The 25320-nt window shown below is 36.7% G+C and overlaps 1 protein-coding gene across 1 annotated transcript; it reads right to left on the reverse strand.

Moving 5' to 3' along the window:
* Positions 1–922: 922 nt before the first annotated feature.
* Positions 923–23349, reverse strand: LOC127840747 (leucine-rich repeat-containing protein 74A-like). Its single transcript, XM_052369163.1, has 13 exons — positions 23129–23349; positions 22728–22835; positions 21883–22073; positions 21417–21524; positions 19081–19174; positions 14362–14411; positions 13254–13421; positions 12585–12779; positions 4552–4647; positions 4033–4299; positions 2776–2861; positions 1698–1864; positions 923–1385 (listed from the first exon to the last, which is right to left on the reverse strand). Exons 1-13 carry the CDS (start codon positions 23295–23297, stop codon positions 976–978), a joined length of 2109 nt encoding a protein of 702 aa, XP_052225123.1. The 5' UTR covers positions 23298–23349; the 3' UTR covers positions 923–975.
* Between the last annotated feature and the right edge of the window lie 1971 nt (positions 23350–25320).

Raw genomic sequence — 25320 nt, forward strand, 5'->3', positions numbered from 1 at the left:
ATTCAAGTTAATAAAAATGTATAAAAGCAACAGACTTGAAGAAACTAAATCATTATTTCCCTATTTTATACACAAAAACGTAGGACAATCAATCAAACTACACGCGTTTTTGTATATTTATCGTCCAAATGAAAAAAAATTAAATGTGTTACTAACTATGACCAGGTCATAATAACACCATCTTACACTGTTTGGCGCACAAAAATAGCAGGAACATAGGACATTTGATTGGGAATCTCTAATAAAGAGAGAGATGTATAGTATTTTATATATAAACTATAACAGTCCACAAATAATGGATCCGGCCCTGCTGTTTTAAACACATGTTCTACATTTGAGCCTCGCTCAAGAAAATCCGGACTTGTGCGTAAAGTATCATCCCTAATATAGCATGTGCACTCCAACCAGGCTAATACAGGATGACATTTTCCACTTTTATGGAGTATTTCGTTTAAAAATTTAATCTTAACGAAATTTTAGTCTAGGTATAGTTTCATCACAGATAAGGCTTTGCGGACTGCACAGGCTAATCTAGGACGACACTTTATGCTTTAAGCCCGATATTCCCAGGCGCGGCTAATTTGTGTTAGACATTTTGCAAACCACTTTAGCTTTCAAAATTCTCATGAGATAGGAGCAGTAAGTGAGCCCAAATGGAGCATGGTGCAGTCCTTTAAGTAAAGCAGTTCCACATTTGATGTTACTGTTTTACTTAATTATAAAAACAACAACCTTGAAACGTATGTCTCTTTGAAAATACATTAAACACGAATTCTTCATATTAGTATACGACGCTTTTATAAAACGAATAGTAAGTAATGTTTAAATATTACACATGTTAAATAAAAGTTAACTTTAAAATGTAGAAAAAGTCATAATTATTGCTTATAAAGAATATGATAAAATTTTATTATTTCTTGTATACTACTATTGCTTGTATGAAAACCGCACACACATCTAGTACGTATTAGCCAGTTAAATGTCCTCTTTCAAGCGGGTCATGTCGCCGCTTTTGCGACCCTCGTCACTTGTGCTTGTATTTCGCGAGGAAGCGCCTAAACGCACCGGAAGTTGAATGGACATCTGACGCGCACGCGGTGGCAAATGACGCATTGGCGGCGTCTCTGATAGGTCCTCATCGACAGCGACATTTTCCGTAGACTCCATCGCGGCTATTTTTAGTTCCTCGTCGGATCCTTCGCCGTCGTCTCTCTTGTCGGTGGTGGGTTTTGGCGCCGGACGTATGTTGTCAACGGGCTGTGACGATACCGGCCTTGATTTGACCTTGCGGGGTCGCAGCGCCCTCTCGCGGCTGATTTTCTCGCGTTTCGCTTCGATTTCGTCGTTGACCGTCTGGATGTGCTTTGCAATTTGTTCAGTGATACCTGGATAATATGGAGTAGTGATTGTTGTTGAAAGATGCCCTTTACATAACCGGTTGTTATGGATAGGATAAAACGATGATTTGATTGATCTTGTAATGGGACGAGAAGCGAACATTCTCTATTTAATGAAACAATTGTGTGTATATTCTTCAGGTATTAACATATGCAAAACAATTTTCATCACTACCTTTACTTGAAATCATAGTACTGGTATGTTACAAACATCCTACATTAAACATGTCATCAGCCATAAACGGAACAGTTTGTTCAAGAGGGAAAAAATCTCATACGGTATTTATCACCAACGCTTACGTTTAAATGACGCGAAGTCTGACATTTTCTCTGCCATGAGTTTCTGTAGGCGTGTCCTGATTCTCCAGAGGGGCGTGTCCTCCACGCGCGTGGCACCGTCCCCTTTCTGCGCGTACAGCATGTCTTTGTGGTGCTTCTTGTACTCCTGATTCGCCATCAACAACTCGCTAAAAAGCGTGAATCTCTTAAAGCACTTAAAATTTCTACCGCTCTCTGTGATAAAGGGGCTATTTGAATGTGCCGCACATCATGTGCGTAAAGTGTCGTCCTAAATTAGCTTTGTAGTCCGTACAAATCGTACAAATTCGAATCCAACAAATCTCAACGCCATACATGGATCCAAAAAAATCATTACGGAATAAAAGGTTTTATATATGTACACCTTAACTATGTTCCAATACAATCATTAACTGGTTACAAAATCATTTCCCAAGCTAAAACCTGTGCAAGCAAAACTGGAAACGCAGGCAATTTATAACTTGTCTGCAATCTGTTTCTCTAAACTTACATTTTGATATTAAATACTAGATCTATTTAAAGGTGTGTCTATTTGTCAATAATACTAATTATGAATGCCAAGACCTTAATGGCATTGGTAAATAATAAATGACTCTGTGAGGATTGCTCTTACTGGTTGACACCTCTGGTAGTGACTGAGAACTAACAGTAACGGCCAGACAAAAGTATTGCAGGGATTGAATTTGTAACATACTGTGGTAAACCAAAGGAAAATAATTCTTATTCTTAAAAAAAAATGGTTTTAACTAAAAGCAGTAATTGCTTAAAGCTTAAGGGTTTAATAAATATGAAGGATTTTTAAGTTTAATGATCAGAATTTGTATCCATCCACCTATTACAAAAAATATAACTCATCTTTGAGTGTATAGTTGCGTTTATTTTTGTTGACGGAGCCGCAAGCTTTATTATCTGCATAACTCAGAACCTTCTGATAGAAGAATACGAGATTTGTCATTTACTAAAAGCCGACTAAACTAACTATAAATAGGCGACGTTGAAGTGGCATATTTCTAAAGTATGTTGAAATTGCCTAAACACACATATCCAATAGCTTACTTACTCGTACTCTATCTGGCCGCTCTTGTCCTTGTCGAGCTTGTTGATCAGCGTGTCTATACCTTCATCACTGAACGGGATGTTAGCCAGCTGGAAAAAAAACAACAGCAGTACACCTGCCTGGTTATCAGACTACAGTCAACAGCAGTACACCTGCCTGGTTATCAGACTACAGTCAACAGCGGTACACCTGCCTGGTTATCAGACTACAGTCAACAGCAGTACACCTGCCTGGTTATCAGACTACAGTCAACAGCAGTACACCTGCCTGGTTATCAGACTACAGTCAACAGCAGTACACCTGCCTGGTTATCAGACTACAGTCAACAGCAGTACACCTGCCTGGTTATCAGACTTCAGTAAAATGTATAGTAATAAGAAATGTGAACGCATACCTCGTAATTATATACAACACCCGCGTCTAATAATAATAACTCAGTACGCATGGCTAGTAATCAGATCTCAATAAACATGCTGGATATTCAAGGACTCTCGCACGCATGTCTATTAACGGGACCCCAGTACGCGGGTTTGGTAATGAGACCTCAGTACGCATGCCAGGTTATTGAACCTCAGTACGCGTGTCTGGTAATTGAACCTCATCACGCATGCCTGGTGATCGGAGTTCAGTAGGCATGCCTGGTGATCAGAGTTAAGTTCGCATCTGGTTATTGAACCTCAGTGCGCATGTCTGGTATTTGAACCTCATTACGCATGCCTGGTAATTGGACCAATGTACGCATGTCTGGAGATCGGACCAAAGAACGCATGCCTGGTAATCGGACCTCAGAAGGCATGTTTGGTTATCCGAACTCAGATCTCGTGGTTGGTAATCGAACCTTAGTTAGCGTGTCTGGTAATAGGTCGATAAAACGCAGGCTTGGCAAGTTCAATCACTCAGTGTCTAAACCTGGTCAGTTCGTTTGTATGCCTGGTAATCGGACAAACCACAGGAGGGAAGCCCATAGTATTATTTATATATATGCTATAATAGAGTGTATCTTTTATAGCATATATATAAAAAATAATAAAATAATAATTCTATGGGCTTCCCTCCTGTGGGACATACGGGTTGTAAATTAGTCAGGGTAGTACTTATTTCTAGTCATTTGACCTAAGTTCATGTGCCGTAATACTGTAAAACTATCAGGCGCCAAAATGAGTATGTCTCTTTATCTCCTTCTTGAAGAAGAAACATAGTTTATAATTTTCACAATCTATCACAGCAGAACTAGACGACATATAACATAAACATACTGACCCGCAGCCCTGTTCGTATTTCCTCTCTGTCGAGCACTCGGTTGCCGTCCTTGTCAAGGGAGTTAAACAGGTCCGTCACCCGGAAGCCCATCAGTCGCCCGAACTCGATCAACACCAACGCCGGGTGCTCCTCGATGAGATTGCGTTCCAGCTCCGGACTATTGGTTTTAAGCGTGCCTACCACGTGACCGTGGATGACGTCGAGTTGTCTCCCTTGAAGATGAATCTCGTTTATTCTCGCGAGGCAGCGATGCTCGACTTGCTGAATCTATGGTGGAAAACATGACAATAAAATGCTCGTTCACTTTTTAATGCTTAAATTCCACGTACCATGCACACGATGTTTTAATACTTAAATGCAAATTCTTTCTAAAAACACAACAGCACGTCAGAGTCAATTTCTTTTCACTTTCTTTAACTGGAATAAATAAAATGTTTCAGATGACTACTTCTCTTGCAGATGTTGCTAATTTCTATAAACATTATTTATATTTAATTTATTTGAGCGTTTTCTATGTACCCCAAAGTCGACGAAATTCAAACCAGATGTTTCGCAGTCTGCGAGAAATTGTAGAAAATCATGGACGCCATCTTGTGTGAGGGGGTTGAGCTTCAACTTTAAATAAAAAAATGTTCATAATGTCACAATTCATAAACAGTAAATATTGTAACATTAACGTATATATGACATCTCTTGAAACCCTTATTTCAAACTAAAAAACTTTATGCGACGTTCGCCAAATTGAGTTGCATAGCAAACAATGACAATTAGTCACATATGCCCTTTTCATTAATATACTTTAAATCGTTAAAAATGTTTGTTCTAATAGATTACATCTAAATCTAATGAGCTTTAAAATTGAATTTGTATTACGATCGTATACAATCCCTAGTACATATGTTTAATTCGACACAACGTATTGCAAGAATCACAATATTAAAAGCAAACGTCAAAACCAATCAAGCATAATACAAAGAAACGGAAACCACACTTCCTACGAATGTAGCAAGCAGAACAAGCATTATATGATAGCAGTTTACGACGATATTAAGCACGCTGGTCAAACGGATACTTCGATAACGGATGGTACTTCGATAACAGGGAAAAACAAAAGCCACATGCAAAAGTTAAGTTCCTCAGGGGTTTTTCAACTTTATATCCTTAATATTATTTTTTGAGACAGGTTACAAGGTGAAGTTGATAAATGCTGTTTCCTTTATTGATGTGAAGACTGAATTCTCACGAAGAATAGTAGATTTTTACCAAACAATCAGAACATTCCATGGTAAAACAGTATGAACTAGACATATTGCAATACAGTGTTTGCAATTCCAGCATGTTAAGTAATAACTGTGCTTAAAATACTGAAATTTTGATACCAATACAGAGCATTGTTTATTGCATGGTATGCATGATGTTGTAGACACTTCCATTAACGATAACGGACAGGTCGGATGACGGATACTTTTAACAAATTTGACTCTCTGATTTGTTATTGACCGGCGAGAGTTCCGGTGTAGTACCAAGGAAGCATACATTGATAGTGTTTTATACAGGAAGGAAAAAGGGCGTGGTGCAAAAATTCAAAAAAGGGCACTTTAGCGCGTGACATCCATAAAAAGGGCACAAATATATCTGTATAGTGACTTAATAACAAGCTTTGTTACACACAAACATTGTATGTATAGTTTTGAGATTTATTGTTGAATAACAAAACAAAATCCAGAATGTATATTTTATTATGTGTTTTATATTTTCATGTAGTAACAAAAAACAAGATTAAACACCATAGGATATATATCTTATACAAACTATAGCTTTTCAAAGAAGTCTTAGAATACTGTTAAATGAGTTTCCCTCTTAAACAATTATTTATATTTAAAACGTTACACACATTGCACAAACAAGTCCTTTATATGCATCTTAAATGGAGATTAACAAACACTAACACTTTGTTGAATAGTCAGAAAGTTCTGCGTAATGACATTGTTTTCACGACCACACGTTGTATTGTGTACATTGTATTGTATTGTTTTCACGACCACACGTTGTATTGTGTACATTGTATTGTATTGTGTACATTTTATTTCGCAAAAAGTGTAACTAGGAATGGCGCCGTACTGTCTTTTGTTCATTGTCAATTAATTCAATACACGTTAATTGGTCTCCGATATAATTGTTTTGCTTACAACGCAATTTGCATCAATTTCTAATTTACGTTTCGTCGAAAGTGGAATGCCAAAATCGGAAAGCGTACGTTGCGACATTCTAAACACGAATGATAAGTGGTACAAGTTCAATATTTTTGTAAAATTCATATCTGTGTTTGCCAATTAACATATTTTGAAAAGTTACAAACGGGTCATAATGTTCTTAATTGAACCAATGGTGCAGGCCTATTACTGTTACAACAATTAATAACTTTTGGCCAAACAGGGTCCAAGACGGGGTATCAACTTCTTTGCCGACATTCACACGTTATTGTAATCAAAACATCGTGACAATAAACAAGCACGTGCTCCAATTAAGCGCGGTCTGCCTAACCGTGAACAGCAAACGTGTTAAGATTGTTGTCTGCTACAATTCATCAACACACATCTACTGTGAGCCTGCGCCAATTGTATTGGATAGGAGGCGGAGCGTTATTTTAATCGACAGCTTTAATATGAGCCTGCGCCAATTGTATTGGATAGGAGGCGGAGCGTTATTTTAATCGACAGGTTTAATATGTCACGGGGTGCTATTTTCGGCGTATGGCCAATTTTCAGGAAGTACAGTGGACGTCATGGGGTTTTGTAATCAGCGTATGGAAACAATTATCGGGCGTAATATACGGCCGTACGCCGCTTAGTGCAAGCCCTGTATAAAATTAATTTTTATTAACTTAAAACTGTTTTGCATTAAATTGAAATCAAATCAATATTTTACAGATACAACTGGTGTTTTTTTTAATTTAATTACGCGTAAAAATAAATGTTTTGATATAACTGAATTATGCATGAAATGCACAATTTCCACGTGATAACATCGAGGTTTTCATCATTCTCCTAAGTAACTGTGCACGATTGTATCCGGACCGATTAGTGTTACAAAGCCACTGAAATTATTGATTTATATTGACACATGGTTATTCACGCATGACGTATTCACAACCGCGCGAATCTTCGCTGATAATAGTCGGCTTAGAAGCTTGGTTAACAGGCAATTAAGATGTTATCAATAAGGTTACGCACGGCGGAAAACAGGCGGCCGGCCTTTGAAAAGGGCAGCGTGGCGCTGATTTGCTTTGAAAGGGGCAGCGAGGCGCTTCAAAAAAGCGGCGTGGCGCCGTGCCACGCTAAAACGGCCTGGATAAAACACTACATTGAGAGGCATGTATATAAGCTTAAGTGTTACAATATATCTAAGAAAAATAAATTGAAACTTCACGCGATATATTTAATTCACGTCATTACAGAAATTGTTATTTATTTCCTGCTTATTACAAGAGTATTTAAAAGCGTGTTGCATTCCAGTTCACTAAAAGTAGTGTGTTATATCTGTTGAAAAGTTTCGGGTAATCAGGAACATAAGTGCTATTGTCATTGAGTTGGTCGGCTAAAGTATTTCTATGAAAATGTGGCATCCAAGTCTTTAAACATTTCAATTTCTTCAAATATGTCAATAAAATATATAGTTGACATGGTGTAATATTGAAGACATATCGATCTTTTAATTCGAATAAGAAACGCGTCCTTGATTTATTTCGAATTATTTTATTATGTTGAAATACGTACTGATCATCCAGTTCATGCTGATTTTCGAAGGAATTGAATCGTTATTTTAGAATCCGCTGTTTTTCCGCGGATTTTTTTCTTCGCAATACGAAGTGCTATACCATTAATCGGATAAACAATGATCAGTGTCTGAAAACCCAATTAACAGAACATAAATGCACTACAGCTAAAGAAATAACATCCCGCGCGTGGCTTTTGTTGTTCTCTGTTATCGAAGTGCAATCCGTTATCAAAGTTTCCCTATGACCGGTGTGCAGGGTTGGCACCAATCGACCGCCCCCGGTTTTAACCGGCGGTTTTTACCGGTTAAAACCGCCCCGGTCAATACTCCCGAAGTGGTCATTACTGGTCAATACTGGTCGATTGAACTTTACCCCCAATTTCGATTTTTATTCCATGCTTAATAAAAAAATATTGATAATATAAATTAAACAGACATGTTGCCAACTTGCCAATAATGTCTTAAGCTATTAATACCCACTATTTTATACCTGTTCATTCAATATGTAGGCCAATCTCTCAAAATTTTGCAAATTAGTCAAAGTTGGCCATTTTTTTGAGAACTGAATATTGAAGAATGATGTGCATTATTAAAAGTATATTCAATGTTTTTGAGATCAAAAAAGTGTATACACATATGAACATGTCATCATCATCACATCATACAGGCATTGTCAAAATGTGCGTTGTTGAATTGGCACAAATTCACCAGGTAATGTCTTGATCTCCACGGAGAAACCAGTAACACACAACTAATAATAGGGCCTCAAATGGCACCTCTTTGACACGACCCTTACTTGTCTTGTATTCAGCCAAGATTTCTTTCAATTCTTTTTAAACAAAACAGTGATTTTTTTGATTTTTTTTTCCATTGATATAAAAATAAAAAACATAATTAGAAATAATTATTAATAAAAGAAAACAAGGGCTGTTTGTAAAACATGCATGCCCCCCATATGGGCTGTCAGCTGTAGTGGCAGCCATTGTGTGAATACGGTTTTTGTCACTGTGACCTTGACCTTTGACCTAGTGACCTGAAAATCAATAGGGGTCATCTCTCAGTCATGATCAATGTACCCATGAAGTTTCATGATCCTAGGCCTAATTATTCTTGAGTTATCATACGGAAACCATTTTTCTATTTCAAGTCACTGTGACCTTGACCTTTGACCTAGTGACCTGAAAATCAATAGGGGTCTTCTGCAAGTTATGATCAATGTACCTATGAAGTTTCATAATCCTAGGCGTAAGCGTTCTTGAGTTATCACCCGAAAACCATTTTACTACTTCGAGCCACTGTGACCTTGACCTTTGACCTAGTGACCTCAAAATCTATAGGGGTCATCTACAAGTCATGATCAATGTACCTATGAAGTTTCATGATCCTAGGCATACGCGTTCTTGAGTTATCATCCGAAAACCATCTGGTGGACGGACGGACATGTGCAAAACAATATACCCCCTCTTCTTCGAAGGGGGGCATAACAATAATTGAAAAGAAGAGTCTAGAGTAGACCCACAATTGGAAAACATTATTTGTTGGCAAAATCAAGCATTTTGATAGCTTATTGATTTGAAGACCAATTCAAAGACCTATAGAATACATAGGTCTTTGACCAATTGAACTTTTAAATATGAAAGGAAAAAACCTCTCTTAATACAGAAAGGAGACAAGTTAGAAGTAACTATTAAATTAATAGCAAATTATCTCCTTTTGTTTGAGTGATATGAAATAGCCTAAGGGCAGATTTGCTTCATTGTCAATATCAGAGACAAAACACTGCATGCATTTTATTACCAATTAAGGCTTAGGGCCCAGTATGGGGCCAGATTTATAACCCTAGAAAACACAAGAGTTCTGTTTGTCCATCTGCTTATCAAATAGATATATCAATAGATAAGGGAAATACTATGGTAACTACAATAGTAATAATACTTTAGTAACAGATGTGATACACTGAGATAAATATATTGCATGAGTCCTTATGTATTTGAGCCCGTTTTCATAAATAATAAAGAAGTATTTTTTTTACAGCTTTAAAGATTTTTTTACAATAAATAACCCCAAAAGTGTTTATCAATTACAGAATAATGATTGATTAAATATATAGAATAGCTAAAAGTCTTCCTTTGTGATGTTTAAATGCTATAATTTTCAATCGACCAGTATTGACCAGTAATGGCCAGTATTGACCGGTTTTAACTGGGTATTGACCGCCGGCCCGGTCAATACCACCCCCGGAAACCCGATATGCTGTGAGAAGTTGGATGTGCTAGGAGAAGTTGCCGATAGATTTCGATGAATTTCGGTAGGGTAAGTAAATCCAGTTCTATAATTGTTTAAAGGCATTTTTGAATTAAAATATATTTTGGTGTATGCAAAAGAGGTATTACCATTATGTTAGAAAAATCCTGGTTATTAATATTCAGGATTTATTGAAATACGGCTATTTAAAGTCGACGATGCAGGGATTTGTCCCATATTTAGCACTTTATTTACAAATTTCTTTAAAGGTATGCCAGTGAAAAAGTTTTTGCACCGACAATTATATTAACCAGTGTCCCCGAGTAACATATCCGCCAGTTTTGTTTTTTTTTAATTCGTATTGGTGGAAAAATTCGACTTAACATTCAACATGTTGAAAAAAAAATGATATGACATGGTGCTGTGCAAAGATGTCGAGATATGACATGAGTGCAGTTCATTTATAAACTTAAAAGCTCACTATTACAGCTGATTTATGCCCACTCTGATGCATTGTAGATCATTTTCATTGAACTTTGAGGTTTTATAATTATATCCGTTCTGAAGCTAAGTTAATTTCCAGCTTATTTGTATCTTTTTTATTGTTTGAAAATCATTGTAAATGTGAAGAAATTGATTCATACAGGTAAAAATATACGTCCGGTAGGCAATCATAACATTTATAATAATATTTTCTGCCTATAGTTCTAATTATGGGTAGACTTTCATAAATGTGAACTAAATTTGGATCTATAATGCACGACTTCAAGTTGACAGCTTTGCACACGTCTCTGTCAATGCACGCGTGTAAATGTTTGTTTCTTTGCGTTATTTTTGGTAATGATATATGCAAAATGTAAACATTTATTTTCAAACCCACAAGTATATTTTAACCCCGTAAGAGCGATTATTTATGGAATGAACCTGATTGTGTCAAGTGTACAGAAAACCGGACATAAAGAACCCCCTATTGTAGCTCTGGTATGTACAGACAGACAGACAGACACTGACAGAGACAGACACAGAGGAGAGAAGCAGAGTGAGAGAGATTCACGACATGTATGCGCGAGCCGTTAGTTAATAATCTACCTTTAGTGGGTTACGCGACTTGCAACAAACTGTACGTCGTACTTAATATTCGATACGATAAATACCTTTTATCCATGACGTGAAACTTTAAATGACTTGTAACGTAAAACACATACTATGACGTCATTTTATGAGTATATCCATAAAAGACCAGAGCTTTATAATTTAAATGCATTATTGACGATTTCTCTCAATATGCGTTTTACTCTCTAATGGAAAGTACGCCCTAGTTTTAAATGTTATAATTTGCTGAAATCTGGCTGAATATATAATCCTTCAAGACTTGGGGCTTCATCAGATGAAAAATGCGTGTTATCTATGCAAATACACATAAGAAGGAGGCGTGGATTGGGTTTTGAAAATAAATGTTTACATTTTGCATATATCATTACCAAAAAGAACGCAAAGAAACAAACATTTACACGCGTGCATTTTCGGAGATGTTTGCAAAGCTGTCAACTTGAAGTCATGTATAATAGATCCAAATTTAGTTCACATTTATGAAAGTCTACCCATAATTGGAACTTTAGGCAGAAAATATTATTATAAATGTTTAGATTGCCTACCGGACGTATATTTTTACCTGTATGAATCAATTGCTTTACATTTACAATGATTTTCAAACAATAAAAAAAGATAAAAATAAGCAGGAAATTAACTTAGCTTCAGAACGGATATAATTATAAAACCTCAAAGTTCAATGAAAATGATCTACAATGCATCAGAGTGGGCATAAATCAGCTGTAATAGTGAGCTTTTAAGTTTATAAATGAACTGCACTCATGTCATATCTCGACATCTTTGTACAGCACCATGTCATATCATTTTGTCATCAACATGTTGAATGTAAAGTGGAATTTTTCCACCAATACGAATTTTTTTAAGAAACCCTGGGGGATATGTTACTCGGGGACATAAGTTAATGTAATTGTCGGTGCAAAAACTTTTTCACTGGCATACCTTAAAAAAAAATGTAAATAAAGTACTAAATATGGGACAAATCCCTGCATCGTCGACTTTAAACAGCCGTATTTCAATAAATCCTGAATATTAATAACCAGGATATTTCTAACATACATGGTAATACCTCCTTTGCATACACCAAAACATATTTTAATTCAAAAATGCCTTTAAACAGTTATAGAACTGGATTTACTTACCCTACCGAAATTCATCGAAATCTATCGGCAACTTCTCCTAGCACATCCAACTTCTCACAGCATATCGTGTTTCCGGGGGTGAATACTCAATTGACCGGTCAATATGCCAACCCTGCCGGTGTGTAAAGAGCCGCGTTTCTTTAAAAACAGTTTAAACATTTGATCGTATATTTGCTTAAACACAAATTTTAAAAACAAACCAACCAGGGGAAATTATACCAGCAAAAATACCATCTTTCGGATATTAAAAGTATTAGAAGCAAATTGTTAATTGTAACATACTATAATGGTCTTGAGCGTAGCGTTCTTGGCCAGCCCCCTACAGAGGGCGGCGACACACTCCCTGTTGATGCGGTTACTTGTGAGGTCCACCATCTCCAGGGTGACGTTGAAGGGCAGCACCCGCTCCAGCGCCTGGCAGCCCTCCACGTGGAATCCGTTCCAGGCCAGGTTGAGGCGCTTAAGGGAGGCGTTGTCCTGTGTGAAGTAAAATCGTTTAAGCTGGGCAAATATTGGTAGATCAAAATAAAATAGATGCAAACTTGTAGGTCTCTTTCGTAGAATAACTGTTTACTAGACATTTTATTAAAATAGTGGGCAATCAGTGCGTTTTAATACCGCACAACGAAACCGTCAACATCTTAGTTGCTTGACACAACCACTATACATGTAGTTCTCTTGCCCATGCCTTGCTCATTGATATTGCACATATTATAGACCAATCCAGGGTTGGGAAGTTCAAACAGATATCCGGTTGCTGTTTTTTTTAATCAACTGTAATGGTCTTCATACTCCTTTAAAAATTATCACTTGTTAGCTACTGGCATAATTATATGGATTTATTGTTAACTTATTAACCGCTTACCGGTATATTGCCCAAGGAGGATAACTGGGCATCGGTTTAATCACTTTCATAATCCGAAAAACAAACAGTAAACATGGAACCCCTACCATGAGCCCATCTGCGATGCCGATCACTCCGTCCCTCCGCAGGTGGTTCCAGCTGAGGTCCAGCTCCTCCAGGCCGTCGTTGAAGCTGAGCGCCTCGCCTAGGAGCTGCCCACCGCGCTCCCGGAAGTTGTTGTGGCTCAGGTTCAGGTACTGCAAGTTGCGCGTCTCCTGATTTGAGAAATAAGAAAATGATTGTTTGCGTTAAGTATTTGTTATTTGTCATAAACAATATGCCCTTTGACAATCCGTCGAGCTCGTTGTAAATAATGTTTTTTCATTATTTGAGTCGCGTTCTGAGAAAACGGGCATAATGCATGTGCGTAAAGTATCGTCCCAGATTAGCCTGTGCAGTCCGCACAGGCTAATCAGGGACGACACTTTCCGCCTTAATTTGATTTTTGCTTAGAAGAGACTTCATTTAACGAAAAATGTCATAAAAGCGGAAAGTGTCGTCCCTGATTAGCCTATGCGGACTGCACAGGCTTTTCTGGGACGACACTTTACGCACATGCATTATGCCCGGTTTTCTCAGAACGCGACTCATTTTTTTCTTAACGACAATGCGTCGTGTTCTTCGAGCGCAACACGTCCTCTCAAGCTTGGGCTAGTGAGGCACTTTGTACAGGCATTGACTGTGGTTGAAAGACAAGGTCGAATATGCTCATGTCTTTGCACTTGTCGTTTAAGCGTGACCTTGACCTTTGACCTAGGAACACAGGCCTTCAGGCAACAGGTCGTTACCAAAGGTAAACATTTGTGGATAGCTATTTTAAATTTTATGATAAAAGATTAAATCTGTCTAATATTTATTTACCATATATTTGAGATTTTACATTAAAGGGTGACATTGATTTTTTAGTTGAGAACATTGGTCTTCGGCGCATAAGTTCGTCGCCACATGATCAGAAAATAAGTCATTAAAACAAATCGTGCGAAGTGTCTAGTTCGGATTATTACTTTTATGCTCATATTTGACATATAAATTCGTCTACGACCTTTAAGCTTAGCCTTCTCTCTTGACACGCCGTGGATTCTTGTAGCATATATTATATTATAAAATGACTGCACACATTATTGAATTTTCTTTTTTCAATGTAAAATCACAAACCTCCAAAAGTTGCTTGAATAGTATAGCGTCTTGTTCTTTGAAACCGTTATCTGTAAACGAAATAACTTGGATTTAAGCATTTAGATAAATGTCGAAAAAAAAACTGAGAATCTTTACCCGAACATCAAAATATGTCTTCATTATTTGAATGTCCGTTTACTTGTTTCTGACTTTAAGATTAAGTTTGCAATGAAAATATTCAATCAAGACGTACATTGATACCAATTAAAAACATTAGTCAACCTTAGTATTACACATATATAAAATGCCAAAAAGGTCTTATGACAACTGCGGCCACGGTAGTTCAAGACCAGCCAGAAGCTATATGATTCTACGACACATTGATTGAAACGGAATACCGTTTGGGGCATCGTGGTCACACATTAAAATCCAGAGGGCGAGAATGCGAGAACGCGATAGTACGATGCCGACAATGCGACAATACAATGACGACAGTGCGACAATACGATGGCGACAATGCGATAGTTCGATTGCAAGAACGCGATAGTACGACCACAATGGCCCTAACGGTATTCCGTAGCTTGACGTTACAGCGGGCAGAGTAATTCCTGACCAGACTGCACGATTGAGCAAGCTGGTTTGGAGCTACGCTGGCCGGATATAGCTCAAGACCACGTGATTAAAATGACGCGGCACATATGGATACATTCTCGAAACAAGTTGCATGCGTATCAAATAATGCACAACTTGCCAAGTCACTGTGTCTATCGGTTTTGTGCTTTTTGAATTCATGCAAACCAATACAATATTTTACATATATGGATACTGTTTCTGCGTGCATTTAAAGATAGTTTAGAGAGATTTTCACGTGCGCTTTTACACAAAAGGTCCGCTAATATTATGTGTACGAAATTACAAAATCACAACTTAAATGTCAGAAGTTTGATCCCCAAGCTAGACGAGATAAGATTACTAGCCAATCGTACACGTGCAGCTTGTATATGTCTTACTGAGACATGGCTAGACGATACAGTTTCAGACTCTAAAGTCTCCATTCCAAACTATGTTATTAGGCGGCACGACAGGAATCGACATGGTGGCGGGGTGTGTACTTATATTCGACAAGACCTAGCTTTCAACCCTAGAGATGACATGACGAGAAATGATCTTGAGGCCACATGGATTGACATTTTGCTACCTAAAAGTAAACCAATACTTTGTGGCACTATGTATCGTCCACCAACACAACTGAACTTTTTTGAAGTGCTGGAAACATTGTGTTCAGAATTTGTTCATGTTGAAAATGAAACCGTCATATTGGGAGATTTTAACGTTAATGTTTTAATCAAATGTTCTCTAACAAACTATTATCTTTTACAAATATGTTTAATTTGACACAACTTATTCAAGAACCTACTAGAATTTGTAATACTTCATCAACAAGTATAGACTTAGTTCTTGTATCAGATAATGATTTAATTTCTCATAGTGGAGTCATTGATTCATCAATTAGTGACCATTGTATTGTTTATTGTACACGCAAGAAATTAAATATGTCAATTGGTAAACATTACAATGTACACACCAGATCATTGAAAAACTACAGTAAAGAAAACTTTGAACAATGTCTTTTATCTACAGACTGGAGTAGTGTCTTACTATGCGACAATGTCTCTGTAGCTTGGGATAATTTTTTAAAGTACATTTTTATCTGTTCTTGATGGCATTGCACCTGTTAAAGATGTTAGATTTAAACAACGCACTCAGCCTTGAATTACTCCTGATATTTTGAATAGTATCCGGGCAAGAGACAAAGCTTTTCATGTATATAAGATAAATAGAATGGAAGAAAATTTTAATACTTTTAAGGAGTTGAGAAATAAAGCTCAGTCACTTATCTGTAAGGCCAAGAAACATTATTTTTCAGATAAACTGGAACAGTACAAAAACAATTCTAAATCTCTATGGGACACACTTAAGAAGTTAGGTCTTCCCACTAAAAAAGGGAACTCTTCATCAAGTAGCATAGGGCTTCAGATTGATGGGCAAATTTCCTTTGACAAATTTACAGTAGCTGAGAAATTAACTCATTTTATACAACAGTTGCTTCTATACTTGTTGAGAAACTTCCAAAAAGTTTTAATAAATATGGCATGAATTTTGTAAGTAATTACTACGCTACTAAAGGTGTTTTGCCAAACAGTTTTTCATTTTCCATTGTGTCTGAAAATACAATTTTAAAGCATACACATAAATTAAGTGCTAATAAGGCCTCAGGTTTGGATGGCATTCCTGCTAGATTTGTAAGGGATAGTGCTTCTTTCATATCTTGTCCCCTTGCTCATATTGTTAACTTGTCAATCATACAGGGTTCTGTTCCTGATGACCTCAAGTCAGCGAGAGTTATTCCCCTCTGTAAGAAAAGTGTTAAGACTGAGGTTGAAAACTACAGACCGGTTTCGATCTTAAGTATCATCTCAAAGATCCTTGAAAGAGTAATTTATGACCAAGTTGAAGGTTACTTGTATGACAAAAAGCTTCTGTAAAGCTATCAATCGGGATTTAGGCGTGGCTACTCTACAGACACCTGCCTTACCCATTTATCTGATTATATATTCGTTTTAAGATGGATGAAGGTAAGATGGTTGGTATGATATTGTTAGACCTACAGAAGGCCTTCGATACCGTCAATCATAGTATTTTAATCATGAAACTTGAGGCTATTGGTCTCCATAGTGACGCAGTCAGGTGGTTCACCTCCTATCTCTCCGATCGCCATCAGGTTGTTGACGTATCGGGTACTATGTCCTCCGAGGCCTCCATCTCATGTGGTGTTCCTCAGGGCTCCATTTTAGGTCCCCTTTTATTTTTAATTTATGTGAATGATATGGCCGCTGTGGTAAGAAATAAAATTTTACTTTATGCTGATGATACTGGCATCCTGGTAGCTGGTAAACACATTTCAGAAATTGAATCCATTCTTTCTAGCGATCTCGAACTTATAAGTGAGTGGTTAGTGGACAATAAACTTTCCCTACATCTTGGTAAAACAGAATCTATATTGTTTGGCTCAAAGCCCAAACTAAGGTCAAATCCTCAGTTAAATGTCTCTTGCAATGATGTGTCAATTACTCCATCAAGTTTTGTTAAGTACCTAGGTGCTATATTGGACCAGTTCCTGTCTGGTAAAACCATAGCTAGGTCAATTATTACAAAGGCAAACTCAAGGTTAAAGTTCCTATACAGAAATAGTAAGTTCTTAACATTGCACACCAGAAAACTCCTTGTCATGTCCCTTATACAGTGCCACTTTGACTATGCCTGCTCTTTTTGGTACCCTGGTCTTATTCAGTCACTAAAAATAGGCTTCAAACTTCTCAAAGCAAGATGATTAGGTTTGTTCTGAATATGGATAACAGATCACATGTTGGTCAAGAACAGTGTTCACATTTAGGTTGGCTGCCTGTTTCAAAACGAGTAGAACAGATCATACTTTGTCATGTACATAAGATTAAAAATGGCCTTGCACCAGAGTATATGGGTGAGAATTTTAAGCCAGTGTCTGGCGTACATAGTCGTTGTACTAGGTCTAATATGGTAGCTCAGCCAGAATCTGATCATTTTGCTTAAAATTTTACATTTGAAGACTCTGGTCGTTTTTCCCAACCAAGAGTATGAAGTTTTGGTTCTAAAACCTTTACATATAATGGTATCTGTTTATGGAACAATCTTCCTCAAAACATCAGGGCTGTAACTAAACCAAACAATTTCAAGGGTGCCATCAAGAAACAGTTTTTAGAGTCTTTACAGCTTTTTATAGTATAATTTTTAGTATGAATTGTATGTTCTGTTAAAATACTGTGATACTTTTTAAGTCTTATGATAATTAAGATGCAAGGATCTCATAATTATTCTTAAACTTATAGTATGCTTCAAAGTGTGTTTATTAACTACATATGCAGTGTGTAACTTTCTTAAGCAACTTCTGTGATAATAATGAACATGTGATTATATTTGTTCATTCTTAATCAATATTATACTTTATTAAACAGTACATATTTGATACATATACATTATTAAATATCTAATACATGACTGTTTCATGGTAACTGCCACCAATATCAAGGACCACAATGGAAATAAGCGATAATCATTTTTCTCTTTTTTGTGTTATCCCTGGTATTGTGTGTGCATTCCATGGTTTGCTATGTATATTGCTGTGATAATATATTTTATATTGTCTGCATTATGTAGTAACTATGTAATGTTCATATTTTTACCAAATAAAATCAATCAATCAACCACAAATAAGAATGAAAAACTTATGCGTTTGTATTCAAACGCATTTATATTGCATATTTCCGATCAAGTTGATGTTAAATTAAAGTGAACATGTGCCTATAAACAATCATGTCTGCGTCATATGCTCGTAATCGTGCGCACTTATATATCTAGATAGGACACTCTTGTCAATATCTATACCAGTGTACCGATATTCTATACAAGTGATATACGCGTGCTATTGAATATTACTCATCTTTATGATACACTCCGGGTCTTGCATACGAGTGCACATGTGTTAATATTTCATTTACATGAAACGTGTTAACAGGTGAGCAACGCTGGTACATGCATTCTCTTATAGTTATACAAATCACAGTGCGACGAACGTGAGCACGTGCATTAAAACATCAAAGTGACAAATATATATTCGTGCATATTTAAGCATCTTTGTGATTCACTCGTGCGCATGTGTACTAGAGAGATCCAGTTTGGTTATTTTGTCCAGTTCCATGATAATGTTCACAAGATGGCGGGCGCCTTGGAAACCAATGTTGTTGTCAGCGAGGTTCTAAAATACATTGAGCGAATTTCAGAGCAGTACTCCTTAAAGGGGCCTTTTTACGCTTTGGTAAATTGACAACATTTAAAAAAATGTTTCAGATAAGCAAATTTTCGTTGTAATAATGATATTTGTGAGGAAACAGTAATACTGAACATTTACCATGCTCTAAAATATCCATTATATGCATCTTTTGACGATTTAAAAACTATAAAGCGTTGCAACGCGAATCGATTGAATAGTTTGGAGAGTTCTGTTGTTGTCGTTATAGTTTGTGATACTACGAGGATTGCGAATATGAAGTATAAAATACGTCACTTATTGTATGAGCACAGATGGCCGAATGGTCTCTGCGACAGACTTACTCCAGGAGTTAGTGGTTCGAGCCCAGTTGAGGGTTACTTTTTTATTTCTTTAGTTTTAGTCTTATTTTTTATTGGAGCTTTTTAGATCAAATGTTTACATTTATCAATATAAAGCATTTAATGACAGACTTCAATACATGTCAAAATCTGTGAAAAGACCCCTTTAATATTCAATCAATTGTATATCAACTAACGTTTAAGTAAGGGCCTTATTCACCCCCTGTACGTCGATAATCCAAACTGAGTAGGATAATTTAAACTGAAGAAACAAATAGCAACAGAAATAAAGACTTCAATCATTTATTTCTAAGAACACGTTTATTTATGTTTAGTTGTGACATGATAAACGTTTTTTTTTCTAAAATGTTATTTGCCGGATACAATGCGCTAATAAACCCATAACAATTTAAAACAATTACGTCAAAATAAAATGAATATGTTTGAAAATCTTGAAAAAGTAAATGAAATTGTCGAAGGGTTAAGGCCAAAAACAATTGTAATCGAAGGTTTTTAATGTGTTAATGCTTGGACTTAAATGTATTTACCTTTCATGTATGTATGTACAGAAAAGTATTGGCGTAAATGCTCGAAAACGCAATATATTCGTATTTGTTAGGGACAAAAATATACAAATTGGATAATGACCTAACTAGAGTAGGGATAATTTCAAACTAACATCAAGAAGTCGATGGATAATGACCAAACTGCCAGATGTCTTTATGTCAGTTTGGATTTATCCATAAAGTTTAATACCCGTCCTGCAAACACATGCTTTTAACACAGAAACACACTAGGTGTTAAAAGTAAAATTTTAAAGGACATTCCTGATATAATTTGGCATTTCTCTGTTACAGTTTCGTTCGCTCTTTTGTCAATTAACGTGTAAATGATTCAACACATAGGTCGCATTTCATGTAAATTAGCATTTTTCGAAGACAAATTTATATTTTTTTACTAGAAAACTATTAAATCATTGCAAAATTCAAAACGCCTGTGTGTGTCAGGCATTCACTATCACATATGAAGAAAAATTACGTCATTGTAGTTACTAAATTAGCAGAAATGATAAAATAGTCATCTACCTTTCAGTTTCAGTTTCAGTTTCGGCATACATTTTTTCTCAGTTTGAATTATCCAACTGAGTTTGGATTATCGACGTACAGGGGGTGTTATTCGAAGATTGAAATGTTCAATTTAATTAAAACCTTTTATATTTTTTTTTGCATTCGTAATGGGTTTGAGTTGTTTGAATATTCAATATATTTTTTGCGTTAAAAATGAGTAATAATATAAATATTAAAACTACATGTATGTCTTAAAGGAACATTTGACAGATTTCGGCATGTATTGAAGTTTGTCATTTAATACTTTAATTTCATTAATGTAAACATTAGAACTAAATAGCTCCAGTAAAAAAGAAGAATATATTTAAAAAAAAAAAGAATCCTCTGCTGGACTGGAACAAGTGATCATTGGAGTAAAAGTCTACCACTCTGCCATCCATACAGTGAGTGATGTATTTTATACTTTATATAAGAAATCCTTGTAGTGTAAAAATAAAAAATAAATAAAAAACTCTCCAAATTATTTAATCGTTTCGCCTTTGTAACGCTTTAAAATGTTCAGGTTTTTAAATCGGCAAAAGATGCATATGATGGATATTTTAGAGCATAGTAAATGTTCATTATTGTTGTTTCCTCGCAAATATCAACTACAACAAAAATAAGCGAATCTGAAACTTTTTTGTGTCATTTTTTTCAATTTACCAAAACGTGAAAAGGTACCTTTGATCTGTTTAAATAAATATATGAACTTATTTAAATAAAAAACAACTCTATCTGAAATCTGTTCATAATCCCGCGTAAAGACCCGTCCCCATGTCTGACCAGCTCAGTGATGTTTAGGTTCTCCTTGAGCATCAAGGCCATGCACTTGGCACCCCTGGATCCGATAGAGTTGTCGTCCATGTGTAGCGCGCGCACGCTAGACGCCTTCTGCAAAAAAAGAGACAGTAGCTACAGAAACTTCTGGGGAAAATGCTGTATAGTTGTGACTTGTCTTCATGTCCACCAAATATAGAAGTTATAAATAGCGACATTTAATGTTGAGGAAGCCAGAAATCGGGACAGGTGCGCTTTATAAGCGTTGTGCAAAAAGATGCACATGTATTCCTCATTGGTCGTGTCCTCATCATTAAATGAATACATGTTCGCACAGAATTTTCTGTTCACGTAATGTAATGCAGATAAAATTCAAACCATCAATACATATTTACGACTTTGAATGCCTACTAATTTCAATGAATAGCGCATGTTGGATTAAAATGAATGGCGTATCACGACATAACCGTACCGCTAACGCTACGGCGCACGCCTCCGCCCCCTTGGGTCCAAGATTCTGATGGCCGACGTCAATGACCGGATGTTGGAGGCACGAAACGAACATCCGGCACGGCGCCACCAGGAAGTCGGCGCACTTCTTCAGGTACAGCTTCTGTGTTCTGGTTCCATTCTCCGCTATGTTCATAATGATGTCGGTGTCCACTGCAAGTTGAACAATTGTGGTCAATATACTAGTAGCATTTGTTTGAATGTAGTTTTTGTTTTCTTACATGTGTAAAGGTATTAATAAGAACGACAGTCCTTTGCTCTTACTTGTTTTTTATACGCGCAGTTATGGAAAAATGCACATTTAACACGATCACTAACTGGTACGAAAGAGCGCGCAGAGCTACAGTGTTTGCATGTTTTATATGAACAGTGAGCAATGTACATCACGTGACTTACACATTCCTTTTTAAATATGTTCAAATTTTCATCTGATCCTACTTCTTTGTCCCGGTAGTAAAGTCAGGTCAAGTAGTCTATGTAAAATATTTTCGGTAAATACTAATTTCGATGTGTTGACTACACCTTTCATGATATAGATGCATGCATGTAAATGTCTTGATGTATACTGCAAATTAGTTTTTCTGGGAGTTATGGTGTTCGTCGTGTTACCCGAAAACATTGTTCACTGGGAATAAAATAAATCACGTTTGTAGAAAACGCTCATCATATAATGCATATAATGTATATGGTGTTTGGTTGCTAACTTGATCAAAAACACCATACACAAACATAATTATATTTTTCATATGTGTCTACGACTCGCTCGAGTCGAGGGCAGGCCCATACATGTTTGTTACAAACCCTTACCCCCTGACAGCGGCCTGTTGAGCGAATACTTGGGCCTGGTCGTGATGAGGCTACTCACTGCCACACCTGGCTGTGCGCCGGTCAGAGTCTTATATAGCTCCACCAAGTCTATGTAAAATAGTAAGAAGTTTTGTTTGTTGGAAATTTGAATTCATATAAGTGTGAATTTTGTATTTACATTGTGTTACTCTCAGATCCATACATGTATCATCAGTTCTTCCATTGTTATCTTTTCTATGAACAAAACAGGATAGATGTGGTAGAATTTAACTTCTTTTATATGATAATATTGCAATACCACGTGCATATACACATGTATTAAATTAATGTATTTTTCCCGACACTGTTCGATGGAAAAAATAACCAGTGTAATTCGAAAAGTAATAGAACGGACGCTTGACCTTCAACGTCGTCAAAGTCGTCCCACGCCGTGCTGGGGTCTGACGACGATGTCGACCCTTCGTCGTCACTTCCGGTCTCCTTGACTATTTCCCGCTTCGGCCGCCGTCGGAGCACCGTGCGGTCGCTTATTCGGTGCACCTTGGCGCCGGTCCGGAACTTGCACGTCATACAGAAGGTGTTCTCGAGGCTCTTGCGTTGGATCAGATTCCATATGTTGAACTGCCGGTGTAAAATTAGTCAATTGAACAACGTTTAATGAAAATCTGTCCTATGTCATATGCGGTTAGCGTATCTCCAGGGCAGCATGATTAGATGTTCGCGTCATGCGAAAATGGGTCTATTCCATATGAGGCAAGCGTAGCACCAGACCACCCTGAACATTCTCGCAGTCTGGTCAGGAGCGACCCTGTCCGCTTAAAGTCACGCAAGTTTTCTTGGTCTCATTACCGGACAATGCAGCTCTTGATCAGACAGTGCGAATGCGCAGGGTGGTCTGGTTCTACGCTTGATTCATATGGAATAGTCCAATTTTCGCACGACGCCGAAAACTAGTGATGAACATCCACCGAAAAGACTACATGCCGGCATACTATTTGCATGCGTTCAATGCCATAGTAAAATGTATTTTTTAAACACGTACTGCAGTCAGTGAACGATATTAATCTCTGTGAGTTTCACATTTTACAATATTAAAAATAAAAAAATACTTTACTGTACAACTATGAGAACCAGGCTTGTGTGGTATATATTAATAAGACATCATAATTACACATATGAAAAACATAAAAAAACGATAAAGTACACCGTTTAATAGTCTTGCAAACTTCTAACTGATTAAAAACTGATTTTTGAAATTTCAAATTTATAATTGTTTAAGGTAGACCTCGTACATGCAGGTTGCTATCGTATTAGTATGCAGATGAGTAAAAATCAATAATATCAACAAAATGGGCAAGCGTTACACTTTGATTATTAAACATGGTCGGCAATCAAGTAAAGCAAAGCAAACATGAAAAAAGAACCACCGCCACCTGTTGCACGTGTTTACCTCATTAGTACGCCCAGTTGTTCTTGATCTTGTCAAATACGACGACGACGACGTTGACGACGCCGAAAGTGTGCTGCGCGACACCTTAGACATGTTTGTATATTATGGTTAGTTAATTCAATAAAATAAATTCTACATCTACTTTCGCCACTGCCCAAAGACGTTCACTTTTAGATGGTAAGTCCTCATTTATTGTTTTGAAAGCGTGCTACAATTATGTATATCAATAAATTCATCGGTACACCACCACATTTTTCAAGCATTTTGAATACGCATAATTTGTACGGACGTGTTTATTAATGTACACTTTTATTTTTTTAAAATCTAAATTGAGAGAAACAAACTAAATGGCGATGGCGTAAGGAAAAAAATTGCACATTAAATTATCACAATAATGAACACATTAAGCATTCAACTGAATCCATGTTTAATGTGATAGTCGTATTCCAGCCACTGTATTGTATACATTAACTACATGTATGATCGGTGAACCAAAAAACCAAAAGGTGGCGAAATGTTTACAAAATTATCAATTGAAATCATTCATTTAAAATTTAACTAAATAACAATTTTGCCAATCAATATAAACAATAGGATTTCATAGTGTACTGATTTACTTTTCTTCAGCACAAACAATGTAGAAATTTGATCACGCTTTCTTTTAAAACAGATATTCATAGTTCAATGTGCATTTATTGAACGGCTGTTTACGAGTTTAACGGTATTTAACATGCCCGACATGTAACATGAGCGAAAGCACAACTTCATTACTCTATTGACCATTGTATGCTATCTGCAATTCCCATAATATGTTGTACAAACTTACTTTAACAGTTGCCTGAATGCATTTTAAATTAAGTTCGTATTTACCACCATTTTAAATCTTTTGTGTTGCACTTATATTTTCTATGGCTGATAAGCGCATATTGTCTCTTTCCGCGGAAAGGGCTTTCGTTATTCTTTAAAGTACGTATATCCTGACTCACGATCTCATCAGGACGAAGTTTCAAATATAGTTACAATTTCCACCTACCGGTATGTAGTCGTTACTGAAATATGTCAATGTTAGTGTGGTCTTCGATTGTGCGAGCGTGTGTGTGCCACCAACCAAACTCGCATGCCTCCGGGAAAGGCTAATGAACC

Source organism: Dreissena polymorpha, chromosome 8 (assembly GCF_020536995.1).
Source record: "Dreissena polymorpha isolate Duluth1 chromosome 8, UMN_Dpol_1.0, whole genome shotgun sequence".
Lineage (NCBI taxonomy): Eukaryota > Metazoa > Mollusca > Bivalvia > Myida > Dreissenidae > Dreissena > Dreissena polymorpha.